We start from the raw sequence: 21,003 nt of genomic DNA on the forward strand, positions 1-21,003 counted from the left end.
CAGATCTGAATTGATAAGGCCTGGTTTCATGTTTTACCAGAATCAGACGCATTTCAGACGTGATAAAATGACATTAGTGCCCTCATTATTGTCATCTATTTAATAACAACAATAAAAATAATCATGATGGTGATGATAAAAATAATAATAATAATGATAGTAATATGCTTATTAAAAATTTATTATTACTTAATAAATATTAATAATAATTATAACAAGAACAATAATAATAATTATTATTATATAATTATTAGAATCATAGTTATAATAATAACTATTATTATTAGTATAATAGACCTGGCAAGACCCAACCCAGTGTTTTAAAAGCGCAAGATGCAAAAAAAGTGCAAGGGCCAATTTGCGCCTGAGGCGCAAGGTGCAATGCGAGGCGCGTTCCTTTTTGAAGCAAGGTGCAAAATTACAAAAAAAAAGGTAAAAATTAACAAAAGTCAGAAATTTCAAAAAAAATAAAAAATAAATATATATATATATATATATATATTAAACATAATGTTAATAAAAGTATAAACTTAAATTTTAAAATAAATGTTTTAAAAAACCTATTATCTAATATTAAAATACATAAATATAACACGTAAAGCGTATTCAAATGAAATTTTAAAAATAAAAGCAAACATATAAAGCATTTTCAAGCATGTAAAACCCACAATCTCTTTTTTTTTCCTCAATTGTATTACTTCAAGTAGCTAATGTGATGTAAAACATATTGCATTCTTGGTTCTATAGTCGCCTTTGTACCACGCCCCTCGAGGCAAGCCCGAACAAATCCATGTTAGGGTCTTAAATTCTTATTTCTCACAAAAAAATAATGATTTTATAACTTTAATTGCCTTTTTAAGATGATATTTTATTGGAATGAATGAATGAACAACATTAGACTCAAAATAAAGCAAAAAAAACAAAAAACGCAGAATTTTAAAAAGGCACACGCCAGGGCTGAGGCGCAAGGCACATCAGGCGCACACCTAAGCGCACCAAACGTGTGCCTTTATGAAAGGGGTGCTCCTAGGACCTAGGCGAGGCACATACCCTAAAATGCGCATTACTTGTGCGCCTAGGCACACCTTTTAAAGCAGAAAATCATTTCTACTTCTTTTCAGATTTCAGACCCGAATAATATCTTTTTAACTTTTCAGATTTCAGATTCCAGATTTATCAAGCGCCACCTAAGTTATAGAAGTTTTTAGACCTGTGCAAGACATGTATTTGTTAGAATCCTTTCAGACCAGTGTAGGAGAAAAGAGGTCTTTGTTGAACCAAAAAAAAATTAAACAGCTGCAAGAATTTGGAAAGGTGAAGTTGCAACTTATCGAGGTTTTCAAATTGCAGTTGATATTGCTATTGAGATAAGTATTCGTTCTATTCCTTTTTCTTAAATATCATTAACAGTAGCGAATCAATTAAAAAAAGTGACAGAAGATTGTACTATTGATTAAAGCAAAAGGCTTAAGAAGAACGTATACAAAGATGACCAAAGGTCCTATAGAAATCTAAGGGTGTGTTTGGTTCACGGGAATAGGCACCTGGAATCAGAATAGGAATGGCCCATTCCGGTTCCAACCATTTGGTTGATTGGAATGGGATTCCCCCATATGGGGGAATGGCCATTCCGGGCACCCCCCAGGAATGCCATTCCCATTCCCCCTCTCTATTTTTTATTTTTTGACAAAATAGCCCCCATTTCCTATTTGACCAAAGGCCTGAACTTTCACAGGCCTTCATCCAATGCCAGCCGCCACCAACCACCACCTTTGGCGGGTTAAGACCAGTCACCAGCCGGCCTTCCTCCATCCAACATTTCACACGCCTTCTTATTCTTTCTCCACGTTAGGAAGAGGTGATTCAATTTCTGATTCCGATCCTGGACACAAACTAAATGGTCCCTAATTTCATTCATGTTAACAGGTGTATTATATGTACTGTACACAGGCTTAGTACCCGCAGGGGTATTTTCATAATTCTGTAGACATATTGTTATGTACGGCCAGAATAGTATAAATAGAAAGCTTCACTCGACTGAAGCTAAGTTTTGTTGAGGCCTTAACTCAGTTGCCTCTTATTCTTCTTCCTCTTCTCCTCCTTCTTTCTTCTTCTTTTCTCCTTCTTCTTTTCTTCTTCTACTTGGTCTCCTGCTCAACATGGTATCAGAGCAGGTTCGTCCAGGCCTAGAAAACAAATAGCTGAGGTCTCTCTCCACTGCTGCGAATGAGCTATAGTACTGATGCTTGAAGACAAGGAATCCAGAATCTGAGTAGGGACTGTTCCCCTTCCTCTGATTGTATGTTGCCCTAGTCTGCTCTCTAAGGGGCTGTTGATGAACCCTAGAACTTGAGTGACTGTTCGGTTGCCCTGGAAAGTGGATATCAGCCGATTAGGTGTGGTGAATCACCACTTGTATTGCTGCTCCTACTGTGTTTTTTTTGGGGGGCTGAGAAGCTGTATCAAAGTTGTAAACTGTAGGTCATTCAGACCTGGTTACACTGCATGTGCAGTTCGTATATTGTTCTGTGGACTCCTACACAGTGTAGGTCATAAACCCTAGTACTGCAGTTGCAGCGTTTGTGCTTGATTCTCTGTGAGGCCGGAAATCAGCAAGTGTCTAGTTGTGGATGTTGCAGCTCTGTAAGACTGTACTTTGGTTTTGTGTATTTCTAAACTAAGAATCATGAGTAGTGAAGATTCAGCTACATCCGGAATCTCCACAATGCTGAATGGAATGAGTGGGAACAGTGATCTATCATTCCCTATGGTTGTTGTTCCTCTTGACGAGTTAAACTACCAAGAGTGGTCAAGGGGGATCAAACTATACATAACTGCAAGGGGAAAAGTAGGCTACATAAACGGAAGAATCAAAGAACCACCTTCTGGAAATGCAGAACATGATAAATGGGATCAGGAGAACAGTATGGTTATGTCATGGCTTTTGATCTCCATGCAACCGAAAATAAGGAAGAACTTCATGTGGCCTGAAACTGCAAATGAGATATGGGATCAGGCAAAGTCCACATATTCTGAACTTCGACACTGCCAAAATTTATCAACTGCAAGCAGCTTCATCTACTTGTAAACAGGGGGAGAGGAGTTTATCAGTTTATTACTCTGACCTGACAACTGTTTGGAAGGGAGCTGGACCATTACCAGAATATTGAGTGGAAGTGTGAGGAAGATGCAAAATTGTATAAGAAACTTGTCTCACAACAAAGGGTGTTTGCCTTTTTACATGGTCTCAATCCTATCTATGAACCCATCAGAGTACAAATTCTAAGTTCTAAGGATCTTCCTTCAATTCAGGAGTTCTATGCACTTGTCCAGTCTGAAGAGAGCAGAAGGAACTTGATGAACAGCACCGGAGGGGATGCAATTGTGTTGGCGGCAAAGGGGGGTCCCTCTACTAGTGGTGGACCTTCTTTCAAGAGAGGGGATCTCCAGAAGAAAGCGGAAGATAAGGAAAAATTGTGGTGCACTAATTGTTAGAAGCCCCGGCACACCAAAGATACTTGTTGGGATCTCCATGGGAAACCAAAGTGAGCTCAGGATTTACCTAAGAAGCAAGGCTCAGATGGTATTAGAAGACCCGGGCAGCAAGGTACCAAGAAACACCACATGGCCAATATGGTTACTCAGGAGAATCAGCCCTCCACCTCCACTGTGACTCAACCACCACATGGCCAACATAACTACTCTGGATCCGACCCAAGGGAGGATATTGTCAACTCCTTCCGTGACCATTTGGAGCTTTATGGTAGAACAATTCGCCAGATGGATGCTCCTCCCACCACCTCTTTTGCATCCACATCAGGTAATCCTACCACAGCTTTCCATGTTGCTTCTCACGACCTTGACTCTCCATGGATCATTGATTCTGGAGCGTCAAAACACATGACTGGTATGTCCTCTTTCTTCCAAACTCATCACCCTCTTTCTGGAAGAGATAAAGTGAGACTAGCTGATGAAGGCCATGAAGCTCTCTCAGTTTCGGAAGAGATAAAGTGAAACTAACTTATCACCCTCTTGACAGTATCCCTATTCCCAAGAATGTGGCAGAAGCTCTCTCAGTTCCAGAATGGATGAAGGCCATGAAGGAAGAGATTGATGCTCTTCATAAGAATGGCACATGGGAACTTGTTGATCTCCCTAAAGGAAAGGAACCAGTTGGATGTAAATGGGTATTCACTGTAAAGCATGGGGCTGATGGAACCGTGGAGAGGTATAAAGCTCGTTTAGTGGCAAAGGGTTTCACTCAAGTATATGGGGTTGATTATGCAGAAACCTTTGCTCCTGTTGCCAAAATGAACTCTATTAGAGTCCTTTTCTCTCTTGCTACCAATCTGAATTGAGATCTACATCAGCTCGACATCAAGAATGCCTTCTTGAATGGTGACCTTGAAGAGGAAGTTTATATGGTTCAACCCCCCGGTTTTTTGGCTCAACGAAGTGAACAAAAGGTGTGTAAGTTGAAGAAGTCTTTATATGGGCTGAAGCAATCACCAAGGGCTTGGTTCAGCAGATTTCATACTACAGTTCAGGAGAGGGGATACAAGCAATGTCAGTCAGATCACACACCGTTTGTAAAAAGAGTAAAAGGTAAAATGGCTGCCCTAAATAGTATACGTGGATGACATAATTGTTACTGGTGACTGGAAGGATGAAATTCAAAGTTTGAAGGGCTTCCTTGCCACTCAGTTCGAGGTGAAAGATCTAGGACCCGCCAAATACTTCCTTGGGATTGAGGTTGCCCGATCAAAAAGGGGTATCTTCATCTCCCAAAGGAAATATGTCCTAGATTTGCTCAAGGACACGGGAAAGATTGGGGTTAAACCAGCTGACTCTCCCATTGATCCCAACCATAAGTTAAGTGACAGTCAAGGTGAACCACTTAAGGATGTGAAGCAATTTCAGAGGCTTGCAGGGAGATTGTTGTACCTCTATGACTCGTCCAAACATAGCATATGTTGTTGGTGTCCTCAGTCAATTCATGCAAGCACCTAGGTCCACCCATCTTGAAGCAGTGGAGAGAGTACTACGGTATCTTAAGAAGTTCCCGAGTGCTGGTTTATTATTCCAGAAACATGGACACTTAAGGGTTGAAATTTACACAGATGTGGATTGGGTTGGACCTCAAAATGACAGAAGGTCTACTAGTGGTTACTGCACCTTTGTAGGAGGGAACCTTGTTACTTGGAGGAGTAAGAAGCAAACCGTGGTAGCTAGATCCAGTGCTGAAGCTGAATACTGTGCAATGGCACACGGAGTAGCCGAAGGTATGTGGATAAAGAATCTATTGGGAGAGTTGGGTTTTCCAGTTGGTAAACCCATGACTCTACTTTGTGACAACAAGGCAGCTATCAGTATTGCTGCCAATCCGGTACTACATGATAGAACAAAGCACATTGAAGTTGACAAGCATTTTATCAGAGAGAAAATCATCACAGGCGAAGTATGCACTCCATACATCAGCTTTGAAGACCAACTTGCAGACTTATTTACAAAAGGGCTAAACTATTCCAGACATCAAGGTCTCTGTGACAAGTTGGGCATGATTGATATCTATGCCCCAACTTGAGGGGGAGTGTTAACAGGTGTATTATATGTACTATACACAGGCTTAGTACCCGTAGGGGTATTTTCGTAATTCTGTAGACATATTGTTATGTACAGCCAGAATAGTATAAATAGAAAGCTTCACTCGACTGAAGCTAAGTTTTGTTGAGGCCTTAATTCAGTTGCCTCTTATTCTTATTCCTCTTCTTCTTCTTTTCTCCTTTTCTTCTTCTTCTTGGTCTCCTGCTCAACAATTCAAAAGGTAAGTGAACTACCTATTACAGCCTGAACCCCAATTTATAAAACTTGCTGAATTGCCCTCAACCATCAACAAGGAGAAAATTTCCTCCCTTGCCACCCTCAACCTGAAGAACTACACCCTCACCACCAGTGCCTTGAAATCTGCATATCCTATTGGACAACAAAAGACCCATATCATGCAGCTGCCAAAGAGTCCATAAAATTGCCTCGTATTGGCTAACAACCTGGCAATATGAGATAGATAAGGTTATCTTCTCCCAAATAGCAGTGATCAAAGAATTCTTGTTTCCAGGGGCCATCTTGTTCCTTTCCTCCCTTAATCCCCACATAGTTGCATCAATGACAGTTCCAAATTGATCTACCTCTCACCTCAAGACCAGAAATAATCTAATGGCCAAGAAGATCCTTACATGGATCATTCTATGGGGAAAGGTTGTCATATGCTAAATAAATTGATGTGTTATAGTTGTAAAGGGCAATGTTAGTCATCTGTCTATTTTTTGCAAGATAACCTAGGACATGAAGCTTCCTTCTTATGATCAATTCAGGAAAGGCCAATGAATCGTTTTCTGCTCAGCTGCAATGACGCCCAGATGTGGCAAGAAAACAAATGGATAAGGTTTTAGACATGGAATATATTGAAATAACTGACAGGAAAAAGCACCTATGCATAGTTACCTTAGTATCATAGTTTGGCTTATACTACTGGTAGCTCTTGGCAAAATTCCTTTTTTTTTGGAAAGGATATAAAGTATGGATTTGTATTAATGATGATGACATAAGGACTTCTTTTAGATCATAATTCCTTTAGCAATCGCTGAGAATTTGGGAAGAAAGAAATGGCAAAGCATTCTACAGGAAGGAAAGGCCCTCAAGGTAATTTTGTGCACATGATGATTTTTTTACTTCAATTGCATCTTGGTTTTAAAGGATTGGAGGGGTTGATCACCAATAGACAATGGTATATGGGCTTAGTTATCTTTTGGGCCAGACTTTCTACATGCAATGGGTATATTGTGTGCACAAGGTGTTATTCTAAGAGCTTCCTTTCGTTGCTTTTGTACATTTTCCTCTTTTCTTTGACAATTTTTTCTTGATAAGGTTTCTTTATCATCCTATAAGAAAGAGGCTACACAACATTCAAATGCTGATTCCAAATAAGCACATCTCCTCTGCTACTTAGCAATGTACAAAAACAAAAAGAGGATTTCTATCCTCAAACAACAATACTCTTTATGTGTGATATGTGATCCAGAAAGTAATATACTAAAAGTTAGTCCAGTTGAAACTTGAAATTAGAAATACCCTTCTTTTTTATTTATCCCATGATCATTGTTGCCTTCTAGTCTAACTCCCATACTGCAAAAATAAAAAATAGCAAGAAATAGCTTGTTGGTATATGGTACAATACCTTGAACTGCAGGATCCCAAGAGGCACTGCGAAGCTTTTCTAGGAGCTCAACTGCTTTATCAACCGTAGCCATTTTTGTTGCCATGCTTACCTAGGCAAGAAAAGGCATACATTCATAAGTTTGTGAAAGAGAAGCACTGCAAAACAAATAATACATCATACCTCAGCATAGTTTCTGTAACCAAGAATTTTAGCCTTCTCCAATCTAAGTGTCAGAATTTGGTCAATAATGGGTGTATTATCAAGATCTCCACTAGAAGCACGAGTTACATAAGCACGATAGATCTCCTCACGCAATGATCGATTCCGAGCATGTTGCATAACAGATATAAAGCTTGGAGCATCCAATGTAATCACCCATGGTCCATTCTCAGCAGTAGCATTTTCATGACCCTAATGTGGTTAAGAATATAAATGCATTTTTTGATAAATAAATATAGAATGAGGCTTAAAATACAATAGAAGAAAGGAAATTAGAAAAAAAAAACCCTCAGTGGAAGAGGACATGCGATTGCACTAATAACATTTCAAGATGAGGTAGTGTTTTCAACCCGATGTTGGCCCGGCCAATTGAACCGTTCGAACTGTCACCCGGCCAGGATTCTGGGTCCGGTTCTATTAAAACCCGTCAGGCAATCAAAAACCTCTGACTTGGTCAAGAACCATCCAACCTGGCCAGTTCAACCATCAACCCGTTCAACCCAGCCACCGGGTCGCGGGTTGCACACAATGCATGCAAACTTTCGCAGGCCATAACTTTGCACTCCGATGTCCGATTGGGGTGATCTTCTTTTATTTTTGGTAACTTTTTCAAGATCTATGCGTCTACGGCACCTTGCCCTGCTATTTTTGCAGGAAAAAAAAACTTTTTTGGCCTCAAATTGCAATTTTTAATATGTTTTTATAAATAAAAAATTAAAAACTGAATTAAAAAACATAAATTAATTATAAAATAATACATATAACATATCTAAAACATAATTATACATGATTTATTGATAAAATATTTATTTGTACACACACACACACATACATGGGGCATAGTCTGACCCGTTTGACCCAAATGATCGAACCGGCAACCCGCGACCCAAAGGCATAAATGGTTTGGCCTCTGGGTCGGTTCTTAAAACATTGAGATGAGATACCTTGGATATTGCTGTTTGTGCAGCCAAACCAAGAGCAGTAGCTGGCAAGCCGTCAATCTCCTTCTTGTCTGTAATTAATTTTTCAAACTTCTTTGTAGCATCCAAGACATTTTCCTCAAATTTTTGTGATAATTTTTCCAACTCCTGCAAATCAACTCAAGAGTGAAAAGCGAAGAAGGATCAATAAATAAAATGAAATACAATAAATGTCTAACTAAGTTCCTTTATCCAGAATCCGCTAACAAATATAAAGTTAGACTACAGCAATAAACATGATATAGTTATACCATTTATTGTGTCAATATCTTGGACTGATCTATTTCTCTCATTTTCTATTCAGATTTTATGAGTTTACTATCTAAAATCAGACTTCTATTGGACTGACCTATGGTGAAATAAGGTTCAATTCTGAGATGAGGAACAGGAAGAGAAAATTAATACGGTTTTCTAATTTAAGACACTTAGAGAAGCTGCTGTAAAAACTTAATTGATATAAGTTCTAAGTGGCAATTAAAAGATTTAGAAATTCTATAAAACAGTTGTAAGACCAAAAGTATTGTATAGAGCAGAGTTTTTGGGCAGTCAAGAAACAACATGCCCGAAAACAAAGACAAGTTTGGAAGAAATACAAATGTTGAGATGGATGAGTGGAAAAACTAGAAAGGACAGGGTCAGAAATGGAATCACCTGAAGGAAAACGAGAGAAAGTAGACTATGATGGTTTGATCATGTGCAGAGAAGAACATCTATAACACCCATAAGAAATGATCTCTTACAAGTTGGAGGGACTAGAAGATCTAGGGGCAGACTGAAAAGGAGATGGGTTGAAGTAGTAAGAAATTATTTAAGCACTCATAATTAACAATGTAAATGACACTGAACAGAAAAGAATGACAAAACAGGATTTATGTAGCCCCCATATAGTTGGGTCAAGGCTTAGATGATGATAATGAATGAGGACAACGATAATGATAATGATGGTTGTGGTAGTGATGATGATGATTTTAGAGAAGTGTTAGAGTCAGCAGATAAGAGAGTAGTTTAATCTTTATGTTCTGTTATTGGAAGTTACATTGTCTCTTTTATCTTAGTTTAAGTTATGTGTTCCATACTTAATTAGGGACATAATAGTCTTTGTATACCAAAACTCACAACATATCATAGTTGTCAAGGTGACATCTAGGCGGGCGCCTAGGCGACAAGGCACCCTTGGAGTCTCGCCTCGCCTAATTGCCAAGCAGTTTTCTATAGCGTGTTATAACAAACTTTTATATTCTTAATTTTTTGAGGTTATAATTATAAAATAGACATTTTTAAACTAAAATATTCATTTTGTGTGTTTATATACTAATTTCTTTTTGTTATTTTCTTATTTGTTAGGGTTTAATCAACACAAACATTGCTAAATGCTGTATTGAACCCTCAAAGACTTCAAAACCTGAACCAACAAGTAAGAAAAAACATAAAATGTTGTCCAATCAACATATTTTCTTCTTTTTCCTTACTAATTTTGTGTTTTTATATACTTATTTTTCGAATTTTCTTTTCTTTCTTATTTTTCTTCTCATGAATATGTTGGAATATGTTGATTTTCTATACTTTAACATGAATTTTATACTTTTCTTATAAAAATTATGGATGTTTATTAAGGAAATATTATTATGGAACCTAGGAAACTACCCTAGGATACATGTTTTTACTTAAAAAAAAATCCATCACCAAGGCGACACCTAGGCACCCGCCTAGGTGACTAGGCAACTAGGCGCCCCCCTGTCGAACCAGTGCTAACAAGAGGAAAGAGAAGCAATAGCATACAGATGCACAGTAGAAGTAGCGGAGGAGAGAAATGGGAAAGAGAATAGAGAGGTCCATTATTTACAAGGTACCCACTAAACAAAAAACTTAAGTCAATTCCATATTCCAACTATAAATTCAATTACAGCGAGCATAGCTGTTTATAAATTGAAACCAATGGGTCAACCAGTCCTTACAACTTATTTCTAAAATTACAAAAAAAAAAAAAGAAAAACAACAACTACATTCTTTAATATCTACTTCCCTATCACTTTTAAGACACCAACCGATAACCAACCAATTGAAATGGTCATAACTTTCCCAAATTTGCTTAGATTTACAAGATATTGATTTTCTTAGGATAGGCAAATGCAAACCTACCTAGCAACACCAAGATCAAGTCAAACCAACAAGTTTTAACCCCAAATTTCTGATTAGAGAAAAAGAAAGTTTTAAGTCCAAAACATAGACTATAAAGAAAATGGCATAATTACAACCTAAGTTTTTCTAAAACTATAAAGTCACTGATAAAACATTTTTAACCATTTTGACTCTCTAGACTAATTAACTTTGTTTTTATGCCCCAGACTGGAAAAGGCCCAATAGTAAACCAACAACTATGGAGAAATTGGAAATTTTTTTTTTTTCATCCTTTGTTTCCTTCCCTTTTCCATGTGTGCATCAACTAGCGCATCACAATTCCACCAAGATTTAAGTGAGCCTAATATCCTATTTCTCTCGTTTTCATTTGGATCTCATGAGTGTACCATTTCAAATTACTCCCACTGCACAACATTTCAGCATATTCTACCCCTATATAAAATAGTAGTTTTTGCAACAGCTGCAGTAAAGGTGGATTTTTTTATTGGATTGACCATAGTCTAATTAAAAATGCATAGAACATGATTATTATTCCATCAGAAACCTCTTTGTGGAAATTAACAAGTGATAAAAAAAAATTAACAAACAAAAGAAATCCTTGATGTTAGTAATTCCTTTGCATAATGATTTGGCTTCAAAAGATAAATAGCATACAACTAAGGCATACCTGTTGAATTTTGTTAAAATGTTCTCTTTCTGCATCCTCTAGAGAAACACCATTTAGGACTGCTTCCTTTATTTGGGCTGCAAGGACATAAGCTAAGCTATAAAGTTGACCCAAATAAATCAAGCCCAAAATGTCCATCTACCATTTGAAAAATTAAGATAATGCCCTATTCTCATAACCGAACAAGCAATAAATGAGAAGGCTTAAACTATCAGAGCAGGAGATATTAAAAAATAAATAAAAAAAAAAAACTACATCATAGTTCCATCACACTCAGATCTAGAATAGCATGTCACAAGTTTGTTAAACCCAGTAGTACATTAATAAACAATCTTAGCAGATGCACAAGAATGAGGGCAGCCCATGGTTTTCACTACATCCACATCTATGATAACATGTTAAAGATTTACGGCACCTGTTATTAACTAGAGTTATTAGATAACATAGAAAACGCATGTGAGATAAGGCAAACCTATGGTTCTCCATCTACAGTGCCACCATGAATTGACTGACTTTTTTTATTGCAAATGGTAACTTTCATTCATTAAATCATAAAAAAAATTACATGTCAGACATTCCATTATTCCATAGTTGGATCGTTGATACCATAAACACATCCACTGTTACAATATGGCCCAGAAAAGTTCACTCCTGTTGGATCCTTGTTTGGCTGAAGCATCAGCCAGGTCATTGGCTGTTTTCTAACCCATTTGAAATCTGCTTCAATTTCCTTTGTAAGACACCAAATTTCTCTCGTAGCTTTGCTCATGATTCCAGATTCCCAAATTTCCAGCTTTCGTCCAATCTATCACTAGCCTTGAATCCCCTTCCACTTCAATCTGGTGTAGTCCCATCTGTTTAGCCAGTCTCAGTCCTTGCAGTAAATCTAACACCTCAGCTCTTAATGAATCACCCAGTCCTATAGGCCCCAAAAGAAGAGCCAAGATTTTCCTTCCCCCTCTCTAAAGATTCCTACACCCAAAGGCCCCAGGTTACCAAGTGGGCTGCCATCAAAATTCATCTTTATTCTTTGTTGTGTAGAAAATGCCCGACTCTCTTGAATTGCTGAAATGGATCTTGAAGAGTTTGCTACTGAATCCGAGCCCCCATTTATATAATTCACTGAGAACTCCTTAAACAACTCAACTGTTTTCACCTGATGCACTACATTAATAGTGATGCAATCAATCAAAGCCTCCCTCGATTTTCTTTTTCCTTGAAAGATCCTATTATTTCTTTCCTCCCATACCGCCCATAAAACCACAGCTCTTGTGGCTCTCCACAATAACCTTCTCCCTCTCTTCAGTTGCCTAAAGAAGCTTGCTTCAAAAAGACCTGGCACATTAGGAGGAGGAATCCACATACAACTAAAGAGAGAAGAAAACCATTCCCAAATAAAAGAGGTAAAAGTGCAGGAAATTAATAGGTGATCAGTAGTCTCACCACAAGCAAAGCAAAAGAAGCAGATATGAGGGGAAAGGCACGGATTTGGCCTTCTTTTTTGAAGTACAACACATGTGCTGACCTTTGAAATAGCCACTTCCCAAAACAAAGCCCTCACTTTTGGAGGCATTAGGCTGCACCACACCTCTTTAGCTGGGAAAGACACTGCTACAGTTGAAGAATGGAGGAGGGCATTGAAGCAAGAAGAGCAAGAATACAAACCAAAGGGGGAGGCTGACCACATTCCACTATCCTCACAATAAGAGTCCAGAAAAACAATACTCAACAGGGAGATAAGTTCATCCACTGCCCCCATCTCAGCCTCCCCAAGCCCTCTCCTCAAACTCAAGTCCCAAGAGTCCTCATTATCAAGGTTCAAAATATCGTTACGTATCGACCCGTATCAGCCTATATGTATCGTATCGGGGCTTTCTCAATATTGCCCCTACAGGGGGTGTATCGGGTCAGGCCATGGTTAAGAGGGTAGCTAGGACTTAAACTGACCCCTCTGAACCGGTTTTAAAAAAATAAATAAATAAAACATAAAAAACCACTGATACAGGTCGATACGCCCTACTGGTGTATCAGCCTGTATCATAGAAATGGAGTGTAAGGAAGGAAATCTATCCATGAGAGGACTATCCCCCAACCAAACATCTTCCTAGAAAAGCACTTTATTTCCAGAACAAACATCATACCTGAGAAACGAGTGAAGAGAATGGGTAACTCCTTGTAAGGCCTTCCAAGGGGAAGAACAAGATGCCCCAGTGCCAAGACCAGCATCCCAGCCATTTGAAACCCTACCATGAATACTTACTATCACTTTATGCCACAAACTATCCTACTCATAGGGCCATCTCCAAAGCCACTTCCCCAATAAGGCTACATTCCTCTTCTTGATATTTCCAATGCTAAAACCCCTTGTTCCTTACTTCTGGTCGCCACCTCCCACTTTACCAAATGATCCTTCTTAGTATCACCAAGTTCCCACAAGAAATCACTCATAATTTTCTCCAACTTCCTAGTCACGCGCACTGGAAAGGTTGAAAGGAAGTACAACAGCAAACTTGCTAAAGTGGACTTAATTTAGGCGATTGATTCTTCCCCCAATGGAAATATAATTTCTTTTCCGCCCTACTAACTTCTTCTCAAGCCTCTCTAGAACTACAAAAAGCTCTCCAAATAAGGATCCCCTCAGTGGTAAGACCAAATAGTTCATCGACCAACCACTCACCTCGCAACCCAAGGTACAGCTAAACTAGTGACCTCCTCCTTTGGCCTATTTAGTCCTAGTTATAGTTGTCAAGGCATCACCTTGGTGGCTAGGTGCCCTTGGTTGGGCACCTTGCTCAAGCGTCTTGACTTTCAGCAACTAGGCGCCCTTCTAGGAGCGATTAGGCACCCACCTAAGCGACTAAGCGCCTTCCTAGGCAACAAAAATGACAAGGAGGGCGCCTTTTATAATATCATTTATATTGTTGCATCTTATTAATGTATGTGTTAATACATTTTATTATATGCTATATATATCAATTATACTTTGTTTTAATGTTTTGCTATTGAAATTTAAAAGACCAAAGGACTTTGAGGAGAGAAAAAGAAAGAAAGAAAGAAAAGAAAAGAAAGAGGAAAGAAAGAATAGAATAATAAAGTTCACTTTTTCTATTCTCTCTCTCTCTTATTAAATAAAACAGAAACTCCATCCTTGTTTTTTTTTCTATTTTACTTTCTATCTTGAATATTTATCGTATAAAGTTAATAACCTTCTTTAGCTGCTAATTAATATGAATTTGCTCTATTAAATACTTATTATAGTAGCATTATTTTCGAAAATAATGAATTAATATATGTAAAAGATTTTTATCTTTTAGATGTGATGATTTGCCACATTTTTAGAGGAAATTTAATGGTCTTAATAAAGAGAATTGCTATTTTTTCAATTAACATACATGCTGAATGGTATATAAAACTAGGAAACTAGCCAAAAGTTATATTATAAAATTTTTATCGCCTAGGCGACTAGGCACCCCAATGTCGCCCAGAATCACCTAGACACCCCTCGCTAACAAATCAAAGAGAACGTGCAAACATTATTGAAAGAGTCCCAACTCCTCAAGTCATTATAAATTGATGCAAAAGCATGATTGCATAAAAAGATAAAGACAAGTAGCAAATAAGATCATGAACAATTATAAGAAAAATGAAGTAAATGCCATTCATGTGAGTTATGCAGAAGTGATTGTTCGCTTTATTGCAATTACGGGGACCCATTGGAGATTCTTTGGACAACAATATGAATAGAACCATAATTTGCAGACAAACCAAAGAGGAGAATTGAAGTTCAGTTACAAACTAGGAAAAGACATTCCTTAGATGTGATTCCTCCTCACTGGGGATTCCTTGCATTGGAAAGGGCCATGGGACTTCAGAAAATTTTTAACTTAACAAATTACAACCTCGAATAATTAGATAAATATTAAGAAGATTGACAAAGAGCTTCGTATGCTTAATTTGAAGATATGTCATAACAATCAAACAATATTGCATACCTGTTACTTGAGATTAAGAAACCATAACTCCAACCATAACAAAATAGAATATCATACATTTATCTATTAAATAAATAAAAAGAACTAGTACTACAAATATTGTATAAATGTATAAGAAGCAAGATAATTTACCTTCCACTATACGTTTACGAGCATCACTCATTGTTTCCCAATCTGAAGATTCTCGAATAGCCTTGAATGCATTATAAATGGGTTTACTCTGTCCCACTCTAAGTTCAAACTTAACTTTCTCTGGCTGCAAGACAAAGCTAAGCACTATAAACACCAAGACAGAAGTGATTGTGAAACATTTAGACAAGACCAATATGGTATCAGCAAAAGCACCGAGCCAAATCACAAGTTCCACAGGAAAAAAAAAAAAAATCATTCTAAATACTCTACAAGTGACAAGAAAAGTCAAACCTGAACTTCTTCGATGGCAGAACGGAGTTCAGGAGAATCCTTCACAGATTTGAGATGATTCACCATTCCCCAAACCACTTGGAGTCGATCAACAATCTTTTCTAATGGCTCGACTAACTTCGACCAAGCCGGTTCCACCGTCCTCTCTAGTTCAACCAAATCATTCTCCTGCAAATCCACGGCTCGATCATTAAACCTTAAACCAAAAAACCAACAAAAGAATTACAGTGAACATATGAAAGGATCAACTATTTACGAGTTTCTCAAGTAAAGCTCTGATCCCAGGCCGGACGTGTTCCGCTTGGACAACATCGAAAGGAGGGAAAACAAAATCCTTCAAGAGAGGATTCTCTTCAAGCTTATCTTCCGATGCCGCTGTCGGAGCTTCGGGCGCCATTGGGGGAACAGAAGAGAAAGAGCAAAAGGCCGTGGTGATTGGGGTTGATCTATGGAACTTCTGAAGACAAAATGAAAAGGAAGAAGACCACAGGGGGCAGGGATGGGATTTGGGGAGATGTTTGGGAGTAATAAAGGGATAAGAAGAGCGTAAAAGAGGTTGGATAGAGCGGTTGACGGAAATGCACGTCGCCATGAGCATGCTTAGTATCACAATGACTACGAGTTACCTTACCCTGTTTGGTATGTTTCCCCCCAATTTTCTAAAATCTTTGTATGGCCTTGGAGCATTTTGTGGGCATCGGAATCCGGATAATTTTTCGAGTCCGGAATTTTCTTTTTGTATAATATGATTTTTCTTTTATATTTTAAATGAATATAATGAACAAATACAACCTACAATTACCCTATGAACTTTCATTTTCAAAAAAACCTCTTGAACTATCACTTTGAAACAATAAGGAAAAAAAATTTAGAGATTGAGGAGAATTGAGAAGAGTTGTTAAATTGGACAATTATGTTATATAGAAAGGGTAGTAAAAATAAAAAGGCAAAAGATAAAAGATGTTTATAGATTTTAAAAGATTTTCTATTTGAACTTATTAAAATGTCTTAACTCATACTATGATGGAGGAAAGACATGATATTGGAGAAAAATTTTGTAACCAATGAGCGATATCATAGTGATAGCCAATGTGGTATCTATCAAACCCCTAGTGGGTGTTGATTGTTCAAAGCCTTTTTCAACACTTTAAAAACTGACTCAAAGGTTGAACCATTTTACTTGTAGTTGTGGGTTACCAATTTGATTGAGTCAGACCATGTTATATTAGCAAATATATGTGATGAAGGGTTTTTTGGTAGCACCCTGTTGTTCGAACTACTTCCAGGTGCCTGATGATTCAGAGGCCGAAGTGGAGGATTTTTGTTGGATGAGGGCTTGGATGCCGAGCTGACTAGGCCGAGCTAGGGGTAGATTGGGTGTCGATCTGGGTTGATTGTTGAGCTAGGTAGCTCTTCAGAACCTGCAAGGAATCAATGCTAGAGAACCCGAGGTGGCTAACTCGGCGAGGTCACTCCGATGATTAAGTTAGTACTCTCGTAGTAGATCGCGAGCTAAAAAATCATAAAGTATGAGAGTTAGAATGTGCTTACTCGCCTCTCTCTTGTGTCATTGGGGTTGGTGCCTTTATATAGGCATTGTTTGGTTTGGGCCTCATGCACTAAATCTGAGATTTTTGAGAGGTCGTGCCTAACTGGTCCGAGATCATCGGAGGTAACCGCCATGCACGTTGACCATCCTCCAGAACATTCGGTATGTGAGCCAACTTTCGAGAAGCCTGGGAGCGTCAGAATATGCATATCAGTGGGCTTATACCTTTAATGTCAGCTATGGTCCAACCTAGTGCAATCTTATGTTCTCTTAACAGATTTATCAAATTCTCATCCTACTCAGCACTAAGTTTAGAGATATTATAACAGGAAAGGTATCACCTGGTCCCAAAAATGCATGTTTCAATCATTCAAGTAGTGGCTCCACTTTGGGTGTCTCCACAGAAAATGGCTTCAGTTGGTCTCTCTCACGTGGCAACTCCTCAAAGCATATTCTTCTTATCTTGCATATCATTAGAAATAGAGGAAACATTAGAAATATCATTAACAGGATAAAACAAAAATTCAGAATTCAAATCAGAATCATAGAGGAGATATTCTAGAGATTCAGAATTTTCCTTTTCATCTACTTCCTCTGTAATGAGAGAGTCTATCATGTAGGTATGATAGCACTCATCCTCATCATGAGGTTGCTTCCCAACATTAAAAATATTCACCTCAAGAATCATATTCCCAAATGAAATATTCATCAAACCATTCCTACAATTAATAAGAGCATTGGCTGTAGCAAGGAATGAACTTCCCAAAATAAGTGGAATCTTCGATTCACCGTCAACTACAGATTGAATATCTAAAACTAGAAAATCAACAGAATAATAGAATTTATCAATTTGAAGCAAAATGTCTTCCACTATCCCCCTTGGTTTCCGAATAGAACGGTCAGCCAACTGTAACACCACGGGTGTGGGTTTTATCTCTCCAAGACCTAACTGCAAGTAAACTGAATAAGGCATTAAATTTACACTTGCTCCTAGGTCCAAGAGAGCTTGACCGAACTCTTGTGTCCCAATATGGCAAGCAATTGTGGGGCACCCTGGATCTTTGTACTTTTGCGGCGTTCTCTGCTCAATCACCGCACTTACATGTTCTGTCAAAAATGCAATTTTCTTGACATGGTGTCTCCTTTTTATAGTACATAGATCCTTAATCACCTTGGCATAGAATGATACTTGCTTAATCACATGCAACAAATGTATATTAATCTTAAATTCTTTCAAATGTTCCAAAATCTCACCTTGATTGTCTGAAATTTTCACTCTAGATCTGAGAGCTTGGGGAAAAGGCACTTGGATCATAACCTCTTTTTCAGGCTCTTTTGAGGGGCCATCTTCAGTTCTGCTCGAAGTGGTGACATTTGTGAAAGGTGGGTTTGGAAAAGGCCCATCTAAAACCTTACCACTATGAGTAGTAATGGCGTGGACCCCCTTGATGTTCTCCATATCAGAGGCGGATCCCTATACCATATGTGACCCCTTCGGATTGATCTGAGGCTGAGATGGAATTTTGCCTCTCTCTTGTATAGTAAGAGCATTGGTAAGCTTAATTATATGACTCTTGATATCCTTGTTCTCTTCAACCACCTGCGCAAGAACATATTCAAATTTTTTGTTAGTCTTATTCTATACCTCCATAAATGCTTAAAGTGTTTCCTCTAAATGATTCCTATTCGGTCGAGCATTGTATTGGGGTGCAGGACGAAATTTGGATGGTTGCGCCTCTACACTTCAATTGTTGTTAGATGATGTGGGTTAGTTCTTATTAGCCTTCCAACTAAAATTGGGATGGTTCCTTCAGCTAGGGTTATAGGCCTCTGAATAGGGTGAGAAATGTTTCCTATACATTCCTAAGGCGTTACACTCTTAAATATGAAAGCAATACAAATAGAAATCGAGCCTAGTGAGAAAGACTGTTCCCCAAGAAAAGAAGTTTGTCTTTTGAATTGACGGAAGGCTTTATTGTACTGAGTCTTCTTCTTCAGATTTTTTTTTTATTGTACTGAGTCTTTTGAATTCCCTTCTCTTTTTTTTTTCGGAAATTGACTAATATCACCCTTCAGCTTATCATCCAAACATTCCTCAAACCAAGTAATGTCATTCTAAACAACAACTAACCAATTCAATAGATCAATAAAAGTTCATAAGTTGTTTTCTCAACTCTCTACTCACTCACAAAAGATGTGTGAATCTAAAAAAATGTGCGCTTAAACATGATAATTCTCTCAGCTATATATATTGAACATCCATCTAACTACAAAGCTTAGTATTGTGTGCAAAAAGTTTTCAGAAGTTATTATTTGATAATCAAGATAGAAAAGTGACTTAAATCAAACAACTTTGAAATCATACCTAGATAGAAGAGCAGAAAATTCAATTAAGATTCTCAAGCATGCAATGCAAACTTATTTACACTAAGACTACCAGAATAAAAACAATAAGTAAAGTGTTGATTGTCTCTCTTTCACACAAGAAGAATGTATATAAAAAAGTGTGTATATTATGTGCATGCAATGCTACCACCCCTAACCTAAACAAGACAATGTCCTCACTGGCATAAAAATAAAAGAAATAACAAAGCAAAGGGTAGGGGACACCTGAGCGATGAACTGAGACTAGACCTGCAAATTTATCAACTAGAAGAAGTAAACACAAAAACTAATAAAAGAACAAAAATAATTAAAAGAAAAGAAAAAAAAAGTGGTAGTGTAGAAAGATAGAACCTGATTAAGCATTGTAGACTGGAGCTACAAGAGTGATCTCCTCAGGTTGGTCTACCCTCTCCACATAATGCTTCAACTATTGTTCATTAACTCGAAAAACTCTCCCATCGATCAGATCCTCAATCTGAACAGCACCATTAGGAAAGACTCGCTTCACCACAAATGAACGTGTCCAACTAGATCTCATCTTTCCGGGATGGAGATGCAAATGAGAATCATATAGATGCACCCATTGGTTTGGCTCAAAATTCTTCCTTAGGATCTGTTTATCATGAGCCGCTTTTAGTTTAGCCTTGTAGATCCTATAATTATCATATGCATCGTTCCTTAGTTCTTCTATCTCTGACAACTATAACTTCCTTCGAATGCCTACAACATTTAAATCAAAATTAAGTGCTTTGACAGCCCAATAAGCTTTATGCTCAAGTTCTACGGGTAAATGACACGTTTTCCCATAAATGAGTCAGTATGGTGACATCCCAATGATAGTTTTGTAAGCATGTGACTTTATCTCAAGCCTACTCATTGGTTCACAATGAAGAGAGTAGGAGGAAGGTTATAATATCTTTTCAGCCTACAGAAGCAGCCTTGGAAGCAACAAAATCTAAGGTTGGAGGGGGGAAGGAAGACAAAAGAGACATTTTTTGTGATCATTGCAAAAAGCCTAAACACACTAAGGACACTTGTTGGAAGTTGCATCCTCACTTAATGCCAACGAGACTTAGAAATAAGAAGGGGAATGCTAATGTGGCAACTACTGCAGACAATGCTTCTTCTTCCAGTACAAGGACCACCTCCTTGGATGTTTTAGATGTTGTCTGGGCTGCATTGACATAGCTAGAGAATGGAGTTGGTATTTTTGGAACCACATCTCAGCCTTTTGGTACCACATCTGCTCATCCTACTTCATCCCTTGCTCACACAGGTACAAGAGCTAAATCATGTCATACTTATGCCCTAGGTAACACTAGACCATTTTAAGTAATAGATTCAGGTGCTTTAGACCATATGACCAATTTACCTACTTTGTTTATCCTCTAGAAGAGACAAAGTATCTATTGCTGATGGTTCCCTTGTGCCAA

The 21,003-nt window shown here is 38.0% G+C and overlaps 2 protein-coding genes across 2 annotated transcripts in view; both read right to left on the reverse strand.

Moving 5' to 3' along the window:
- LOC148876523 (putative cytosolic oligopeptidase A) overlaps positions 1-16,584 on the reverse strand; it is a 36,840-nt gene extending 20,256 nt beyond the window's left edge. Inside the window, exons 1-7 of the mRNA XM_088985018.1 lie at positions 15,893-16,584; positions 15,637-15,804; positions 15,346-15,469; positions 11,222-11,298; positions 8,380-8,523; positions 7,397-7,627; positions 7,235-7,325 (exon numbers count right to left, since the gene is read on the reverse strand). Of these exons, the coding sequence (XP_088841144.1) occupies positions 7,235-7,325; positions 7,397-7,627; positions 8,380-8,523; positions 11,222-11,298; positions 15,346-15,469; positions 15,637-15,804; positions 15,893-16,234 (1,177 nt within the window). The 5' untranslated portion in view covers positions 16,235-16,584. The remainder of the gene's footprint in view (positions 1-7,234; positions 7,326-7,396; positions 7,628-8,379; positions 8,524-11,221; positions 11,299-15,345; positions 15,470-15,636; positions 15,805-15,892) is intronic.
- A 1,043-nt stretch (positions 16,585-17,627) lies between these two features.
- On the reverse strand, positions 17,628-18,644 carry LOC148876524 (uncharacterized). The gene has a single exon (XM_088967551.1). The coding sequence runs from the start codon at positions 18,642-18,644 to the stop codon at positions 17,628-17,630; it is 1,017 nt and encodes a 338-aa protein (XP_088823677.1).
- Positions 18,645-21,003: the final 2,359 nt, after the last annotated feature.

Source organism: Nelumbo lutea, chromosome 1 (assembly GCF_056320005.1).
Source record: "Nelumbo lutea isolate HS-2025 chromosome 1, American lotus-T2T, whole genome shotgun sequence".
Taxonomy (NCBI): Eukaryota; Viridiplantae; Streptophyta; class Magnoliopsida; order Proteales; family Nelumbonaceae; genus Nelumbo; species Nelumbo lutea.